This window comes from Gopherus flavomarginatus, chromosome 6, assembly GCF_025201925.1.
Source record: "Gopherus flavomarginatus isolate rGopFla2 chromosome 6, rGopFla2.mat.asm, whole genome shotgun sequence".
In the NCBI taxonomy this organism is placed as follows: Eukaryota; Metazoa; Chordata; order Testudines; family Testudinidae; genus Gopherus; species Gopherus flavomarginatus.
In genome coordinates, this window is record NC_066622.1 from 11627122 (window position 1) to 11646212 (window position 19091).

General features: G+C 39.6%; 2 protein-coding genes and 1 non-coding gene across 5 annotated transcripts in view; all 3 read left to right on the forward strand.

Annotated features, from left to right (window-relative positions):
• GXYLT2 (glucoside xylosyltransferase 2) overlaps positions 1-19091 on the forward strand; it is a 730828-nt gene that overhangs the window by 59965 nt on the left and 651772 nt on the right. The window lies entirely within an intron of this gene.
• Positions 1-19091, forward strand: part of PPP4R2 (protein phosphatase 4 regulatory subunit 2) — a 45150-nt gene that overhangs the window by 10429 nt on the left and 15630 nt on the right. Inside the window, exons 2-3 of one of the 3 annotated variants that reach the window (XM_050957508.1) lie at positions 5718-5929; positions 16994-17164. The exons of 1 other annotated variant lie outside the window; for it this stretch is intronic. In XM_050957508.1, the coding sequence (XP_050813465.1) occupies positions 17046-17164 (119 nt within the window). In that variant the 5' untranslated portion in view covers positions 5718-5929; positions 16994-17045. The remainder of the gene's footprint in view (positions 1-5717; positions 5930-16993; positions 17165-19091) is intronic. One more of the 3 variants, XM_050957507.1, reaches the window with a different exon arrangement.
• Positions 870-978, forward strand: LOC127054627 (U6 spliceosomal RNA). The gene has a single exon (XR_007775303.1). It is a non-coding gene; the product is annotated as a U6 spliceosomal RNA (small nuclear RNA).

Consider the following 19091-nt stretch of genomic DNA (forward strand, 5'->3'; position numbering starts at 1 on the left):
TGTTACCTCCCTCCACTAATTCGGTTTCTTTTTCTCCTCAGCATCTTCACTAGTTCTTTTCTTATACTCTGGACTTATCTACACTTGAAATGTTACAAGGGCACAGCTGCTGTAAGCACTTCAATGTAGACACTACCTACAGGGCTGGATTAACCTTTTGTGGGCCCCTATGTAATCACTGTGGGCTCTGAGTGTGGGCCTGGTGTGGCGGTGCCATAGTGTATCTGGTACTGAATCTCAGAGACATTTTTCATTTTGATCACACTCTTCTACATGACTATATAAATTGCCATACACAGCTCCCTCAGCCCCCAGTTTTTCTCATTGAGCTGTACACCTGTGTGGGTTTACCAGTGTCCACAGTGAGCAGAACTTTCATAGTGATCAGGGAAACTCCCCACAGATTTATCTCCTTCCACATTCAGATCTTCTATAGCCATGTCTCCAGTACCACCCTATGTCACCAGTCACTGCATGTGGTCCTAGTCTCAGCTCAGAGTTCTAAAGCCAGTAGATACCCGATCAATTCTGACAAATCCCTCCCTCAGCATGCGTCCTACCATTTGAGCAAGCCACCTGCAAACACCATTTCCCCAAAGTGAGGACTTAGCCCTTGGGAATCTGAAGACACCAGTCTTTCTCCCTCTGCTCCCATCTACATGCTGGTCTACTACCTCTCCTCATACTTGTTTCCTTTCTACTTTGGACATGCTCCCCAACCAGCTGGGGCTATTCTCCTGCTGCAAGCCTAACCTGCTTCCTCTTTCCCTGCTCCCCTTGACATTCCTTTACTACTGGTGATCTCTGTTCCTTGAGGTCAACTCCAGTGTTTTTCGGTGCTCTAGCTTAATGGCCCCCAGTAGTCACAGAGCCACTTGTAGCTTCTCTGGCTATACTAAAATTGGAACGATACAGAGAAGATTAGCATGGCCCCTGCGCAAGGATTACATGCAAATTCGTGAAGCGTTCCAAAGAGGGGGAGGGATAGCTCAGTGGTTTGAGCATTGTCCTGCTAAACCTAGGGTTGTGAGTTCAATCCTTGAGAGGACCACTTAAGTATCTGGGGCAAAAATTGGTTCTGCTAGTGAAGGCAGGGGGCTGGGCTCAATGACCTTTCAAGGTCCCTTCCAGTTCTAGGAGATTGATATATCTCCAATTATTATAGCCATGGGGCCAATTGCCAGAGGCCAGCCTTAGATAGCTGTAGCTACTAGTCAAGGGAGGGGTGGCAATTCCAAGGCTGAGCATGCTTGAACCTTGCAATGGCAGCACTAGGGACTCTAAATCTAGGCCATGGCTTTAAGTACCTGAGATTCCCATCACCTGCAGCAGAGGCCACCAATTCCCACTCACCCCTGAGCTAGCGCAGAAAGTGCAGCCTGAATGATTTTGGAGGCTGGTTTGCCAGGAGGTTCCCATCCCTGCAGGGTCTCTGCAACAAGCTCACATGCCTCCCACCGCCCCCACCCCTCCACTGTGAGATCAGGACCCTGTGTATAATCAGTTCTGTCCAAAGCGTGTTTAAGTGAATGGGAGTCTTTTCATTGTCTTTAATGGGCTGTGTAGAGAAGCAAATATTACTGTCTTCCTTTTAAACAAACAAAACTTTAAAAAAAAATGATAATGGCTATTGAAAATAGCAATTCCAGACCTAGTTAGCACTGGGAAGACCTCAGCAGCATTTGTTGCTCAGTTTCATCCTTTGATATTCAAAGGCATTTTCTTAATACCGTTGTCAGCTTCCTTAACTACTAGGCCTTGCCTTTCCTGGCAAACATGGAACCTGCAATTCACGACCAGTGGAGCAGCACTGATGATCACCAGTTTTGCCAGTGTAGATGCAGCCAGAGGGTATTCTTAATTACTTAGGTCTGGATCTAACGTGTCATACACTCAAAAAGAAAGCAAAAACTTTATTTACACAAGTAGTCAACAAACCAAAAGAACGTGTTCTGAATTGAGAAATTCTGTGTTTTTCCCCTTTAGACTTTGTCTTCACTAGAGGGGGGAAAAATGTGTTAACATGAGGTAAAATCATAGTGAAGATTCAACTTGTGTTAAAACTACACACCACTAGCAGGTCCAGGTAAACCCTAGACAGCCCATAGGCCACATATTTTGTCCTTCTAACTTGTGTTAAAACTACAGACTGCCTTCACTAAGATTTTTACCTTGTGTGTCTCAGCTCCTGTTAGCTAAAATAGTAAGAAATACTTCTTTATGACTCAAGTAGAACACCCCAATAAATACATAATCACGAGTGTTATATTCAGTGCTATAGATTTCTTTATGCTCCTACAGCTATCATTAGTTCACAACTTTTATTGTTAAGCCTGTAGAATTCAAGGGTTTGTTTGCATGCTGAAAGTATTTAAGAATGTCATTTTCATTGATATACAGGAGATCTTCATACATAAATCCTATTATCATTGTTGGGAATTTCCCATGTTAATCCTCAGTGCATTGATATCGCTGTTTTCAGTGTCTCCAAACCAGAAGCATTGAAATGGTTTGGTATATCAAAATAGCAAGTGTGCAGGAGAAATTAGAGAGACTAAATAATTCTTAAAGTTGAGAAATTTAAAATATTTGAATCTAGGTTTAAAAATAATATAAGATCTATTATAGACTGATAGTGACACTTTCTCTTCTCACCCTAAATTACTAAGTATCTTTATCTAGTACAGCAACACACTAACTTCCAGATAGTAATTTTCTCTCCTGGTTCCTTAGCTCATTCACTTCCTTTGATGCAGCATAGGGATGACATAAGTATCAGGGGTGAAATTCTGGCTCCACTGAAATAATGAGAGTTTTGCCATTGACTATAATGGCACCAGGATTTCATCCTAGATATTTTCAGAGGCAATAGAAACAATGTCTTCCACTTCCTCCCCTATCACTGAACACTTCTGATTGTGTGCATAGTGATCCTTATAATTTACCAAAAAAAAAACAACAACCCAATTTAAGAAAAATGTGGGTGTTAAGGCATTTCCAAAAATAATAAATGGTAATTATCTGTTTGGATACTGTTTGCATCAAGGCCAGGGAAGAATACTGCAAAATATGGCTCTTAAAGCTGGTGCTTAAATTGGGTGCAAGTTTGCAGGAGTGTATTATTTCTTTGGTTCTCCATGAATTTTTAGATAATGCTAGTGATAAATCTGTTTCAGTTGTGCTTTCCCAACATTTGCTAACACTAGGAGAGTGAAATTGACTATTTCATGCTGCTATTGCCAGTACCTCTGGGGAAGTACTGTGTTCAGAAGCATATCTTTCTCCACTATGGGTACTGTACAAAGGGGTAGGAGGATGACAGTGAAAGGAAGAGCTAAAAAGTTTACTAGATTATTTTGCTTATTGTATTAAAAGGCCATAGTGTGCACTGAGCAACCCCCGCCCCCTGAAATAAAAGAAAATGGAAGATAAAATTCTCAGCATTCAGTTTGCTTCAAAGTCAGCAATAATAGTAACTTTGGGGAAAGCCATTAATGTAATGGGCTCTCTCTCTCCCTCCTCCCCCTCGCCTTGCATCACAGTATACTGAATGAAGCCTTCACCTCTCTGACTTAGTTTTCAGCTTTTCCCCTGGTTTTGAATTTTCATTTTTTATGAACCTCTCACAGAAAATGCAGCTTCTTTTTCTTTAGGTTAGCTGGAAATGGTGTGGTTGATTGTACTTTCTCAGTAAAGCTGTATTTAAAATGTTTAGTTTTTTTACTTTTCACTGGGCTAGTGTTAGGGAAAAATAAAAATCCTCCTTTCCTATATCTGAAACAAAATTTTGTTTTGTTCTATGGTCTCAAGTTCACAAAATACAGTAGTAAGTGTTCATTGTTTCTCTCTTTATTTTGCTTTTTCTGGTATTATGACTTTTTTTCAGAAGAGATGGAGTCCTCTTAACATTTAAACCAAGTAACTTGGTAATGAACTCTTTAAATTCAGCAAAATCTAAAGATTGCCATCACCAGGATTCCCCAGACTCTAATGCTACAAGATCATGGATAGTTCTCCCAAAGTTCAGCATCTCCCCAGGATGATGGGATTTTTTTTTTTTAAATTGGACCTTTTAATCTGTAACACAATTTCAGAAAGATTGAGATAGTTGCAGTACCTTCACTTCAGATTATTTGCTCTGATCTGAACCTTAATTCTCCCCCCCCCATTCAGACTCCTTTAGACATCATTCTGACTTTCTATTCCACATATATTACTGAAGTTTACAGTTTTATTCTATGTTAAATGTCCCATCTACTGTGTGAAAATGGTGTTGGTGATCTGTTTACTATACAGTAGTCTCTTACATGGTTAGAACAAGGTGTTAATCTCATAGTGTGAGCAGATCTGAAATCTGCTTGAACTATATTCTTTGCTGCAGTTCTGTTAAGATAAGTGCTGTAACACAATTAAAACATGCTGCTGCACCTCAAGTCTAAACCTTATAGTAGTGTCATACTACAGTTTTGTTACCAGGTTTTCCAGTGTGCTGCCTTTCTTTATTTTTTATTTATTTATTTTTGAGTACATAGGACTGTAGGGTGTTCAAATATGTCTTGGATAGTTATCTTCAGGAACACGCCAATGGGCAGATGTGTTTTTTGTTGAGGACAGCTGCAGTTAGAATGTCCATTATTTTATTTATTTATGTACACCTCTACCCCAGTATGATGCTGTCCTTGGGAGCCAAAAAATCTTACCGCGTTATAAGTGAAACTGCGTTATATCAAACTTGCTTTGACCAACCAGAGTGCCCATCCTCGCTCCCCTGGAGTGCTGCTTTATCACATTATATCATGTTGCGTTATATCGGGGTAGAGTTGTATGTGTATATTTTGGCACAACTATCTCTGGTCTGCTGTCTGCCAGATATTCAATATTAGGGTACCCTTCTGAAATCCTTTGGATTGTAGGATTTTCTGCATTTCTAGTTGTTTTGCTGCCTTTTTAGAGCCCATTTGGATGCTTCATTTTGTGAAAAGTTCTTTGTTTAAACACAATGTGGGAGGTTTTTTGACATTTTTTGTTTTTTTTATTAAAATAGTTTATTTTGTTTTACCTGGTCAAAAATGTGAAGTCTGATCATTCCAGGAAGGATAATCCAAAAGCTAGTGAGATAATTGTAAAACTTACCTGGTGCCTGCAAAACGCATTCACTGGTAGGAAATGGCTTGATACTGAATGAGAACAGATGAAAGAAGCTTCCCCCTTTCCCAGTAGTCAGGGAGCCGGGGGAAGGGAGAAGGGCTCCCATGACAGATGGGGGAGAAAGCGAGGAAGAGGGGGAGAGATGCTTTTCCCACTTCGACAAATGTAAGGCCTCCAACTACATGGTTGGTGAAGCAAAAAGGGGAGTTGTGACGTTGCAGTTTATATGATCTTATAAAAATTTGAGTGAATACAATGTAACTGGAATATGCTTCATGCAAAAGGTCTCTTGTAAGGTATCATTACAAAGCTTACAATCTGAGTGTGGTCATCCTATTTGTATAAAGGTATCACTCTTGTATCTGAAGCTAGAAATATGAAATATAACTGAGGGCCTATTGTGATTATGCAAAGTGTGGGCCATTAATGGTGGTTTGGAATCTTGATGGCTCCCATCAACCCGGACAATTGACCAGATGGCTCTGTTTGCAGGCAAGTCTTGGTGTCTCTACGGTGACATGATCATGTCACATGAACTGGAATCCATCTTTAACCTGGTTCTTTTCCAGTGAGGGGTGGGTAGAAACCCAGAGGGACAAAGGATTCCCGCCTTATGCAAAAGATATATAAAGACGGTGGAACAGAACAAAGTAAGGAGCCATCATGAAGAATCCCCTAGCTACCATCTGAGCTGGAACAAGAGCGGTACCAGGGGAAAATTGTGCCCAGGCCTGGAAGGTGTCCAGCCTGCATTAAAAAACATACTGAAGCATCTCTGAGGGTGAGATTATCTGTATTCAGTTTGATTAGACATAGATTTGTGCATTTTATTTCATTTTGCTTGGTGACTGACTTTGTTCTGTCTGTTATTACTTGGAGCCACTTAAATCCTACTTTCTGTATTTAATAAAATCACTTTTTACTTAGTAATTAACTCAGAGTATGTATTAATACCTGGGGGAGCAAACAACTGTGCATATCTCTGTGTTATAGAGAGTGAACAATTTATAAGTTTTCCCTGCATAAGCTTTATACAGGGTAAAACAGATGTATGTGGTTTAGACCCCATTGGGAGTTGAGCATCTGAATGTTAAACACAGGAACACTTCTGTTAGCTGCTTTCAGGTAAACCTGCAGCCTTGGGGCAAGTAATTCAGACCCTGGATCTTTGTTGGAGCAGACGTGAGTGTCTGGCTCAGCAAGACAGGGTGCAGGGGCCCCAAGGTGGCAGGGAAAGCAGGGGTAGAAGTAGTCTTGGCACATCAGGTGACAGCTCCCAAGGGGGTTTCTGTGATCCAACCCGTCACAGGAATCTTACACTTCATTGTTCTCCCTTCCAAACTCCCAAAGAGAGAGGAGTAACAGTATGATTGGGCTCTTCTGTATGCAGTGAACTTACAATTTTCTGTTTAATTGACTAGGTTAAGCTTTTGTATCAGTATGATCTTGCACAACTTGGTAACACACTAAAAAGTGAGTGCGTTTCATAAAGAACTTAATGTTCTTATAGTTCTTGCATTAAATCAAAACATAGCACTAGATTGCTGAATGAACTACTGTTTTCTTTACGTTCTTTGAAAGGCTTGTTAATAATGCATTGCTGTAATGAAGCCATGGTAACAAGAGGAATGAAAACTTTAGCAGACAATGTCAAGCTATGGGGGAAGGCAAGCAGTGTTCCTTAAGTTGGGAAAGTATTCCTCTAACAGAACTGGTATAACTTAAAGGAACTTTGACAAGGAAACTGTTGGCTAATTTGTGCAACTTCTAAGAAGCAGTTCACCTTAACCCAACTCATCATCATACAGTATAATTGCAATTTAGCTACCTTTGACTTCTCCCTTTCTTTCTTTCTTTTTTCATCCAGGTTCTCAGCAAATCTTGATGCTTTTATATCGTTTCTAAAATTCGCTGTTTCCTGTCTATTTCCAGTTCCATGCTATCGTGGTCTTTTCTATGAAGCATTATAATCTTTCTCTCTGTCCTCGCTAACTCTCTTCTTGTATGCATCCGACGAAGTGGGTATTCACCCACGAAAGCTCATGCTCCAAAACATCTGTTAGTCTATAAGGTGCCACAGGATCCTTTGCTGCTTTAACTCTCTTCTCTCTCTCTCAAATCCATTCAACTTCCAGCAATTAAAACACATCTTCCTGTTCTGCTTTGACCATGTTATTGTTCCTAGCTCCTTATGTCTTTCCCCATAAGGGTCAAGCTCCTTGCCTTCGTTGTACACAGTTCTGCCCTTCTCATCTCATCCTTTTATTTCCCATCTTACGTCTTCATCTCTGTCCATTCTTCTTATTGGTCCTTTTGTCTATTCCTCACTCTCCATCCTTTGTCCCTTTTTATTCTGTTCCTGTGCTTATAATGGATTCCCTGTCTCTGTGTGCAAGCTTCCTCCTCTCCTTCTCAAATCCCACTAGTGACTTTCTACTCTAGTGCTGCCTACTTCCTTATTTATTTACCTCAGTCTCCAGTTAAAGACTTTAACCTATGATCTGCACTGGGGCGGTCAAAGTTTTTGGCCTGAGGGCTGCATTGGGTTTCAGAAATTGTATGGAGGGCCAGTTAGGGAAGGCTGTTCCTCCCAAATAGCCAGGCATGGCCTGGGCCGGCTCCCCTCACCGTTTCTCTTCCCCTGACCCCGTCCTGGGAACTCCTGCCCCATCCCCCCCCACTCCCTGTCCCCTGACCATCCCTGGAACCCCCACCCCTGGTTGCCCCCCACTGCCCTATCAAACCCCTCCTCCCATTCCTGACTGCCCCCAGCATCCCATTCAACCCCCTGTTTCCTGCCCTCTGACTGCCCCAACCCCTGTCCAAACCCCCACCCCCTGACTACCACCCCGAACTCCCCTGCCCTCTATCCAACCCCCCTGTTCCCTGCCCCCTTACGGTGTTGCCTGGAGCACCAGTGGCTGGCGGTGCTACAGCCGCGCCATCATGCTGCCTGGAGCACTGGGTCAGGCCGGGCTCTGCGGCTGTGCTGCCCCAGGATCTTGCTGCCGAGAGCATTGCTGCAAGCTGAGGCTGCGGAGGAGGGGGAACAGCAGGGGAGGGGCTGGGGGCTAACCTCCTGCCTGTGGGCCACATAGTTTGCCCATCTCTGATCTACACTCTATCCATATAATTTTTTGTGGTTTTTTTTTAATGTTTTAAATGTTTTTTCCTTCCCCTTCATGTCTGTTTTCTTTGTGGTCTGTCTGGTTGTTAGATGCAAGGTCAGAGACTGTGCTTTATTACTGCATGATACTTCCCAGAATCATAATGCAATATACGTTTGGTTACTGTTGCTATGTAGCAGTAGTGATTAACAGTTTTTTTAAAACTAGAACATTGTGTCTTGTTTGATTTGCTGAGTGCAACATGAAATGGAAAGTCTTGGTTTAAGAAACCAAAGTGCACTATAATATTAAGGCAGTGGTTCTCAAACTTTAACAACCTGTGAACCCCTTTCACTAAAATGTCAAGTCTCATGAACCCCCTCCTAAAACTGAATATTTCCAGGGATTTTCTCCGCTACCTGCACATAAACTATACAAGCGGCGATCTTGGAAATATAACATGTTTTTATGACATGCTTATTACACATTATTTATAATTACGGTATTTTTATTACATTATGAAAACGGCAACACTCTTACAAGCTACGAAAGTGGGATCTTGGATCACTTTGAATAAGCCTGTTATAAGACAAGGTTCCTATGTTTCATCAAGGAGTACCAGATGTGAAACAGCATGATGGTTTTTAAGAAGCCAACTCAGAGTTCCTCCTAAACAACCATTCAGGTCTTGAGCAGTTCAGGCAAACAACACACATTACAACCAAGCTTAAACTTATTCATAATAACTTAAAAAACAATACTAGCTGCCTATTTAATTTTAAAAACAGCAAAAAATATCCACCTCCCTTTCCATTTTTAATAAGGAGTGTTGAAGTTTAAATCTCCTCAGTGTGGTAGATGGGCTTGCTTTGATCTGCTTAGATCTTGGAAGTCCAGGAACTTCTGGCTGCTGGCCCCATGCTGCCTGGGGTCCCTGGAGACAGCTCTGTCCGTCATTAGGGAATTTTTTCCCAAGAACCCCTGTAACATTTTGTGAACCCCCAGGGGTTCACAAACTTTCACAGGCCTTGGGTGGCAGGCCAGTCCTCTCCCACAGGCAACCTGCCAACCTGAAACATTCTCACCAGTAACTGCACACCGCACCATAGTAACTCTAGCTCAGGAACCAATCCATACAACAAACCTCGATGCCAACTCTGCCCACATATCTACACCAGCGACACCATCACAGGACCTAACCAGATCAGCGACACCATCACCGGTTCTTTCACCTGCACATCCACCAATGTAATATACGCCATCATATGCCAGCAATGCCCCTCTGCTATGTACATTGGCCAAACTGGACAGTCTCTACGGAAAAGGATAAATGGACACACATCAGATATTGGGAATGGCAATATGCAAAAACCTGTAGGAGAACACTTCAACCTCCCTGGCCACACTATAGCAGATCTTAAGGTGGCCATCCTGCAACAAAAAAACGTCAGGACCAGACTTCAAAGAGAAACCGCTGAGCTTCAGTTCATCTGCAAATTTGACACCATCAGCTCAGGATTAAACAAAGACTGTGAATGGCTTGCCAATTACAAAACCAGTTTCTCCTCCCTTGGTTTTCACATCAGCTTCTAGAACAGGGCCTCATCCTCCCTGATTGAACTAACCTCGTTATCTCTAGCTTGCTTCATGCTTGCGTATATATACCTGCCCCTGGAAATTTCCACTACATGCATCCCACAAAGTGGGTATTCACCCACAAAAGCTCATGCTCCAAAACATCTGTTAGTCTATAAGGTGCTACAGGATTCTTTGCTGCTTTTACAGATCCAGACTAACACGGCTACCCCTCTGATACTGAACCCCAGTTTGGGAACCACTGCATTAGAGCATAGTTGTTTCCATGTTTGTTTATATTGCTGTACCATTTTAATATTTTAGTGTTCAATCCTTGGGTTGCATTAGCCATTATTATTGGCAGAAATGCTGCTTGTTACATACGTGCATCATATCTGGGGATTAACTTTTGTTCTTGTTATGCTGTCATTGGCATTAGATATATTGATAGAGGATGACCAAGCTATTCAAGCATTTTAAAATGCATAGAATTTGGGTATTTTTTTTAAGTCATAATTCAGCCTATCAAAACTAGAACATTCTGGACAGCCGCAAATATTTTTAAGGCCAGTTGATTTTTTTCACCCCGTGTAGTGATTCTCAAAGTATTTGTACAGTATTTGTGGAATACTCATAGGAATGTGATTTAAAACATTATATAGTTACACATGTAAATAAACTGCCATTCAGGGTTCTTGATAAGTTGCTTGTATAATTCTCAAAGAATGAGGAGTACTTGTGGCACCTTAGAGACTGACAAATTTATTTGGGCATAAGTTTTCATGGGTTAAAACCCACTTCATCAGATGCATGCAGTGAAAAATACAGGAAGACAGACAGACAGACACACACACCCACCCACCAACTAGAAAAATGGGTGTTGCCATAGCACATCACACAATCCATTGTCTACAGCCAAGCTCTAAGATACAACCGCATTTGCTCCAATCCCTCAGACAGAGACAAACACCTACAGGATCTCTATCAAGTGTTCTTAAAACTACAGTACCCACCTGCTGAAGTGAAGAAACAGATTGACAGAGCCAGAAGAGTACCCAGAAGTCATCTACTCCAGGACAGGCCCAACAAAGAAAGTAACAGAACGCCACTAGCCATCACCTTCAGCCCCCAACTACAACTTCTGTAGCATATCATCAAGGATCTACAACCTGTCCTGAAAGACCATCCCTCACTTTCACAGATCTAGGGAGACAGGCCAGTCCTTGCTTACAGACAGCGCCCCAACCTGAAGCAAATACCAACAACCACACAACAAAAACTCTAACCCAGGAACCTATTCTTGCAACAAACCCTGGTCACAGAAGCATAGATTATTAGAGTTGCTGTTGCCAACTCTGTCCACACACCTATTCAAGGGACACCATCATAGGACCTAATCATTTCAGCCACACTATCAGAGGCTCGTTCACCTGCACATCTACCAATGTGATAACCATCATGTGCCAGTAATGCTCCTCTGCCATGTACATTGGCCAAACTGGACAGTCTCTACACAAAAGAATAAATGGACACAAATCAGATGTCAAGAATTATGACATTGAAAAACCAGTCAGGGAACACTTCAATCTCCCTCGTCACTCAATTACAGACCTAAAAGTCACTATTCTCCAGCAAAAAAACCTTCAGAAACAGTTTGAAGAGGGCATTCTCAAGGTATTTTTGACACACTGTACAATGTTGCTTTACTACTTGAAACTGAAATCAGCTCATCTCCATTTTTTTCCCTTTCTTTTTACTATGCTGACTTCTTACAGGAATGCTTCATGTGCTGAACATGACAAATGAAGAGCGTTTGAGCTTTTGAAAAATAATAAACTTCACAGACTTATCTGTGACATACCTTCTTTGATAGTCTCTTGTAAATGGATAGATTTTAAGGGTCTAACTTTCAAACTTTAGGTATGCAAAATGTATGTCTAACTTGTGCACATAACTTCCATCATTGAATTAATTTGACCTACAGATCAAGTGTATGTATGCAATTGACTAAGCTGGTTGATTGCATGTGAAAATTCTTCTGTGTTCAGTGTTGGTATCTAGGAAAACCAAATTCACACCCTCAAACTTGTAAGTTAGACCATGAAAGTGAAGCTTGTGCTTTAGCTGCACCTGCTGGTTAAAGCTATTAAATAAGTTAGGCTTGAATGACGTGATAAAATGTTTTTTAAAAAGGTTCAGTAAAGTTGTGTGTTCAGCAGTTCTTTGAAACAAGGAACTTATTTTGTCTGTAGCATTGCTGTCTAGATAAATGGTTTCCCTTTCAATGCCCACATGAGAAACTACTGTTCCCAACAGTCTGGAAATGACAGGTTTTCTGAATCTAATCCAATCTGTTAGTGACTTCTTGTCTTTTTTGTTACAACTAGTTGCTATCCCCCTCTGCTGTCAAGAATGGGTTACTGCATTCATCAAGAGCCTTAGTCTGCCTCTGTGCCAGAATTTTTGTTTGCTTTTCCTCCTTCTCCCTTCAGTTTTAATAGGGAGATACTCCTAGAAAGATTTGAGGGAATCTGAGGATGTCTTGTCTATAGCTTTTATAGCGATTGATCTTTCTCTACACAGGGCTCCACTTCAAAGGGGCTTCCACTCCTGGCTCAGTTCTGTGAGCCTGCAGCAGCTCAGTGGAAAAGAATTTGTAGCTGCCAGAGGCTGTTTTTCCTGGGCCAAGACTTGGCATTTCTTGGTACATAAAATCATCTTTCTTCTGTAGCTTAATCTGAATATGGTGAAAGAGTAGTGAACAGGTTAATCAGATGGGAAATCTCTGGAAAAGAATAGACTCTGAATGGTGCAGTCTGGAAGGGAAGAATTCCAGTTAAATCTGGAGAAGATCAAGTTCTCTTTGGTCCAAAAGATCAACTTCTCAGCCAAGATTGCTAAACAGAAACATCTTAATCCTGGTAAATGAAGTGATAATTCTTGATGATGGTTTTATGGAAATGAAAATTAGTAGTATCATAAGACTGAATTTTCCTCCATTACCAAGCAGCTGTGAGCAGTATAATTTCATCTTGAACATGCTTTCCACTATCTGCTCCTGTTTCATCCAAAATTTTGCAAGATCCTGTAGACATTTAAAATGAGAACAGGGATTCTAAGAGCATAGCGTGTGATGTTATCATGTGCCTCGTCTGCTCTGTGGATTTAACAGAGTTGTTGTTGTTGGTCCTTATCAGTCTATTGCAGGCGTACCCTCCAGGTGTACCACTGCCTAGATAAACTGCTCCTTAAAGTTCAAAATGGCAGCTCTTCAACAGGATTATCGAAATTCCAGTGTTGTCTAGTATTCAAATCACAGTATTAGTGATCAGGAAATTTAGGTTCTATTCCTAGTTGTACCAATGACCTGCGTGCCTCTTGGACCAATTACTTAGCTTTGCTTTTCTTCAGTCTGTAAAACGGGAACACTACTTTCTGCTTGACAGGTATTTTGTCAAATGTTTTGAGATCTTGGATGGAAGATGCTGTTGAAACTGAAATCAGCATTATAGCCTGGAGAAGTACTGTGTATTAAAGTAACTTAAAAATAAACTAAAACCAAGTAGATTTCAGATTCAACTTGTAGGGATAACTTCTGCCTTGTGCTTTGAAAATGTGATTCCCATATGCCTAGGTGGCACCCGTATTTTCTGTGGTTTCAGGCATTTTAAAATGACACAGGGCACTCTTTTCAACCCTCAGACCTCCAACTATAAACCTTCATACTAGTAGTACATATTAGGCCACATGGATCTGATAACTGTCTACAAATAATTGAGAACCAACAATATTGTGTGAAAGGATAAGTAGTATTTACAAAGAAATAATAAATTGAATGAAAATGAATAAGGGAAAATTAACCTAGGTTGGAAGTAAGGGGAAAAAACCTTAATGGATCTGTGAAATCTTTAGTGCAATATTGGAATCTACTTTTATGGGCTAATGTTGTATAAGGTGTAATCCAGCACTGACTGGCATGGAGGTGATTTAGTGGGTTTCTTTTCTCTAAGTTCTGAGATTTGCTCACTTATTTGCTATTTATTTTGACATCTTCTGTCTCTTTGAGTCTGTCATGGTTACAGTTTTGCAGAATCTGATGCTAGCATTGAGGGTTAAACTAAATTAAAAAAAAGCTAAAAATATAATACATTGCTTTAGTATTATGTAGCTAATTAGAGTGGTAACCACAAACAATTATTCTGTTCAGTTTATCTATGCCTTGTCATTTTGGGATTTTCTGTTTTTCCCCTTCTTTCTGCCCATTTATCTCTGCCCTCATGTTTTTGGTATAGATCTTTCTCAAGCCCACATTTTTTTCTTTTTTAGTTAAGTTTCCATCTTCCCTTCTTTCTTTTTTTAGGGTGAGGGGTAAAGTGTCTTTCAAAGTATGTCACTCACCTTTAAATTCAGTTTAGCCCCTCTGTTATATTTTAAATAAAAGAACCACACATTATTTCAAACTTGAATGTTGTTGCACCTCCATTTTTTTTTGCCCCAGTCATATGTTTTTAAAAGACCAATGCCTCATATCTGAATCTCTTTGAGAAGGGAGCTTGAATTATATTCTCCCCTCTTCAAGCCCCTGCCCTCTTTAGCCCTATATTTACTTTATCTTAATCTTCAAGGACAAAAGGGAAATTATGTGAAATCCTTTTTCCAGCTGAAGAGGGCTAAATGTGACTTCATCAATTATCTAGAATCCTATAAACTACACCAGTAGGAGTAGATTGAAATGTATTAAGATAACAAATAAATCAGTTTCACAATTCTACCTGCAATGCTGAGGAAGTGCTGTGATGTGAAAATGCCCCAAACTTTTCTTTGCAGTGTAGGTTCTATGTAGTGATCAATATAGAGAAGTATCAGAGGGGTAGCTGTGTTAGTCTGGATCTGTAAAAAGCAACACTGATGAAGTGGGTATTTACCCACGAAAGCTTATGCTCCAAAACATCTGTTAGTCTTAAAGGTGCCACAGGACTCAATGTAGAGAAGCTTATTCAGAACCTGCCCATAATATCTGTAATAGTTTTCTGACCCATCCTTTTCTATTTTTTTGACAAACTCCAATACATGGAAATTATTTTCATTGGCATCAAATTTAGAGATTGAAGTTATATGGTAAATTGCACTTCAAAAGATTCTCTATAAAAGTTGTTTAAAATAATTGTGTAAGTTTAAAAATGACTTTTATAAACATGTTTTACATCTGAATCTTTAAGCACTGACAAGTCTGGGAGACAGATGAGTTAAGGCACCAAAAAAAAGTATCTGATTTGTTGTAAAGTTCTCCTTTCACAAATTAATATGGAAGCATGTAACTTAAGCCTATTCTAAAGAGACACTGAAGACCAATAACTATATAAGAGAATAGTTATAGTATGCACATCTTTTAGGTTAGCACGATTCTAGCCTTTTAGCCATAGTCCTATCTTACCGCCAATACCTTGCCAGAGATGTTGTAGACTAGAGGGCGGAATAGATAGTATCTTGTGTTAGGCAAAAAGGTGAAGGCAAAAATACTGTGCACACCAAGGTGGCCATTTGGAAGTAAAAGATAAATATATCCCAGCTCAGCACAAATAGGAAATATTTACTCCCTTATTATATAGGGCCATGCTCCATTTTAAATTGAAGTCTATAAGACTCATATAAATTTTAAATTTGAATAAAGGAAATTTTGTGCTTTTCTAGAAGCTAGGTTGTCTAGGTTGGTTTGAATGTATATTATGTCTCTAAACTCTAAATATTCCTCAAGTGGTTTCTTACACAGGTGCTCGAGTGATTCTTCTGTTTTAATCTTCCACATGAATTACATTATTATTGTAGATACCTATATGAATTAAGTATGGACCAAAAAAAACATTGTTCCATATTTATTAGTGGTAAGAAGCATCTGGAAGAAAGCAGAGTGCTTAATCTCCCCACTCCCTGCAAACCTTCCCACCTACCTCATTTCTTGAACACTGTGGACAACACCACCATTCTGCCTTTCACTCTTGGCCCTCACATCCAGGCTATACCTAAAATCTTGCTAATTCTTTCTGCACCACATCTATAAGATATGACCTTTTTTATCTACTCGAACAGCTGAAACTCTCGTCTAGGCTTTCATCTCACACCTTGATTACTGCAATATCCTTCGCTCTGACAAATGAAACATTGCCCTGCTCATACCTATTCAAAATGCTACTGCAAAGATCATTTTCCTAGTCTCTTGCTTTGATACTGTCACCCCCCTCTTTGAATCTCTGTACTGGCTGCAGTCTCATTTAACATCAAACATAAGTTGATTGTATTCACTTTCAAGACCTTTCACAGTGAACTCCCACCCTATCTATCATCTCGTTCACTATCTGAGAGTTGGTGCTTATCTCTGATCAATCCATGATGCCAGCTGCCACTGCCCACATATTTAAAATTTCAAACAAGCATACGCATGCTTTCTCCTATACTGCCCATGGGAGGTGCTTCCTGTAAACATCTGCAAAGCTATCTCATTATTAAGGTTATGTTTTAGTCACGGATACTTTTAGTAAAAGTCACGGGCAATAAACAAAAATTCACGGCCCGTGACCTGTCCATGACTTTTACTATATACCCCTGGCTAAAACATAGTGAGCTCCTTGGGACAGGAACTTTTTTTTGTGTTCTGTTTGTACTGCATCTGGCACAATGGGGTCCTAGTCCATGCATAGGGCTCCTAGGCCTACTATAATGGGAATAATAATTAGGATTGCTGACCTTAAGTGTTGTACAAATATAGAATAAAATTATCCGTATTATGAAGAGCTGAAAATATTAACTTGTCAGTAACTGAGTTGCACAACTGAAGAATAAGTTTATGTTCAGCTCTTCTTCAGGACTGCAAAAGAGCTTTTGTAAAATTTCATATCTAAATTTATGTACGAAAGTGGTGTTGACAGCCTTCTCGTTGAAGATAAAATGTTTAATTTTGTCCTGTCTACTGTCCTTGGAATAGTCTTCTAAAATGCCTCACCATTGGCTACAGTAAACTATTTGTTGCTTAAAAATATTAAATCTTTGAACTACCTGGTTATAAAAATACATGCTTTTCTAAGATTTTTGCTTTGATCTAAACAAAATTATAATATGGATATTTTTCATGTGTCTTAAGTCGCTTGTTTTTTTTACCTTGAATTTAGGATTCAGTGGTCTCAGTTTAAAGGCTATTTTATTTTCAAACTGGAGAAAGTGATGGATGACTTCAGAACTTCTGCACCTGAACCAAGAGGCCCCCCTAATCCCAATGTGGAATATATTCCCTTTGAGGAGATGAAGGAACGAATCCTGAAAATTGTCACCGGATTTAATGGGTATGTAATTTTTAACCAAATCTCATTTGTTTTTGCCTAGCCTTGAGAAAAAAAATTGTTCAATGTATCATCCCTTCATAGATGACCTCTTGAGGTCCCTTCCAGTCTTACTGTGATTTACTTCCACATGTTTGTTCTGCTCAACGCTTGCCATAGACAATTTCACCTGCAAATAAATCGGTACCTATCAATTTAAACATATTTTATTGTGATCTTTTAAAAACCCAAAGTCCGAAATCTGTCTTTTAATGATCACTCTAATATCTTGTGACATTTGTTAGTGTCTTCAGTTGTTTTAAAATCTCTGGTTCCATTTTTCTTTAATGGCCATTGTTCATACAATTCAAAAAGTATACATAGAGGGGCATTTTGATAGAAATAGGTACTAAAAGTCAGATTTATTTTAACCCATTTTTAGGTGCTTAGGTTTTTATGAACTGTAACCATTCAGTGTTTGTCCCTGTAACTTGCATGTTGCAGTTTGGCAGCTCATTGAGAACAATGAATTCTGTGACAAACAGTGCAACAAAGAGACAGTGTATCTACTATGACTTGTTAAACTACAGATTCAGATTTGCAGGTCAAAAAAACAAGCATGTGTTTACTGGTTGTTCCAGTATACTTTTAGCATTTGAAAGATTACTTGTTTGTTTCTCTAGACTACAAAGTGTATTCTTTCTTGTTGCTTATTGCTTTTGTAAAAGGACTTTGCTGACTTTTGTTTTATTTAAATAAAGCTCTTGTTTTTCATGGGCATCTACTCTTTTATTTGCTATTTCTTTATAATGGCTTGATAGCACTTTCTTGAGCTTAAACTCAGTCACAAATTTATTATCCAGTTAATGAGTGTTCCGTTCATTTGCACCAACCACTTATCTGATGTATTTTCAGCTTATCAGCAAATGGACATGTTGGAGCCTTCCTCATGTTACTCCTGAGAATGCTAACTTTAAAAGACTGATGACTCTTCTTGAGATTCATATGCTGGAGTTAAATCAATGGTTCTTACCACAGTTCTCTAAGACTGACATTATTTAAAACATGGATTGTGCTTCACAATTGACTCTGTCAAAATAAATGTTTTTTTGCGTGTTGAAAGTTTCAGGTACTTTCACATTCAAATTTCTGACTTAAGTGTGATGCCAAGAATTTCTCCATGAAACCCACAAATGGTAACATGATTTCTTACGTTCTGCTGGCTAGTATTAATGGCACCCTACTTTAAGGAAGTAAAAACTTGTCCTAATGTCTTGGCTTTCTGTTCTGTTATTTCAAAGCTGTGTTTTGCTTATGTTGCATAGCTTACCTAAACTTGTAAACCACTCAGAGGAAATGAATAGCTAGGCAATCACCACATCATATAGTTCCAAGGTGCACATGACAAAACTTCTAGATGTCTGAGCCTTTTACACTATTAAAATACTGTGACGACAAAGCAGACTTTTAAAAAAAATTACTGTAACACTAAGGAAAAACTCCAAACACTTTCCTCATGTCTTATTTAAAAGTGGAAACCAGCTAGTGTCACCAGTTGGAAAAACCAGAGGCCGTATAATAATTGCCTTTAAACAAAGGCTAAAATTCAAAACTTTTCACAGCCAGGAATGAAATAATCCATGTAGCAACTCATATATAACTTTGTTATAATGAGGCTATGATTCTTGTTGCGTAATCACAGTCCAATGATGTGTATCTAAAGCAACATATAACACGGACAGGCTGCAGTTTGTACAATCTGATACCTTATATGCTCATCGCTATCAGTTAATTTAAACTGATTCAGTTAAACAAATTCAAGACCAGTTCTACACTCAGGCCTGTATTACAACAGCAATACATACAGTTCAAAGGCTTAAAGATATGGTATATGTATCCTGCTCCATAAAGCCCATGATTCTGATAAAGTCCATGACAATGAAGACCTTAG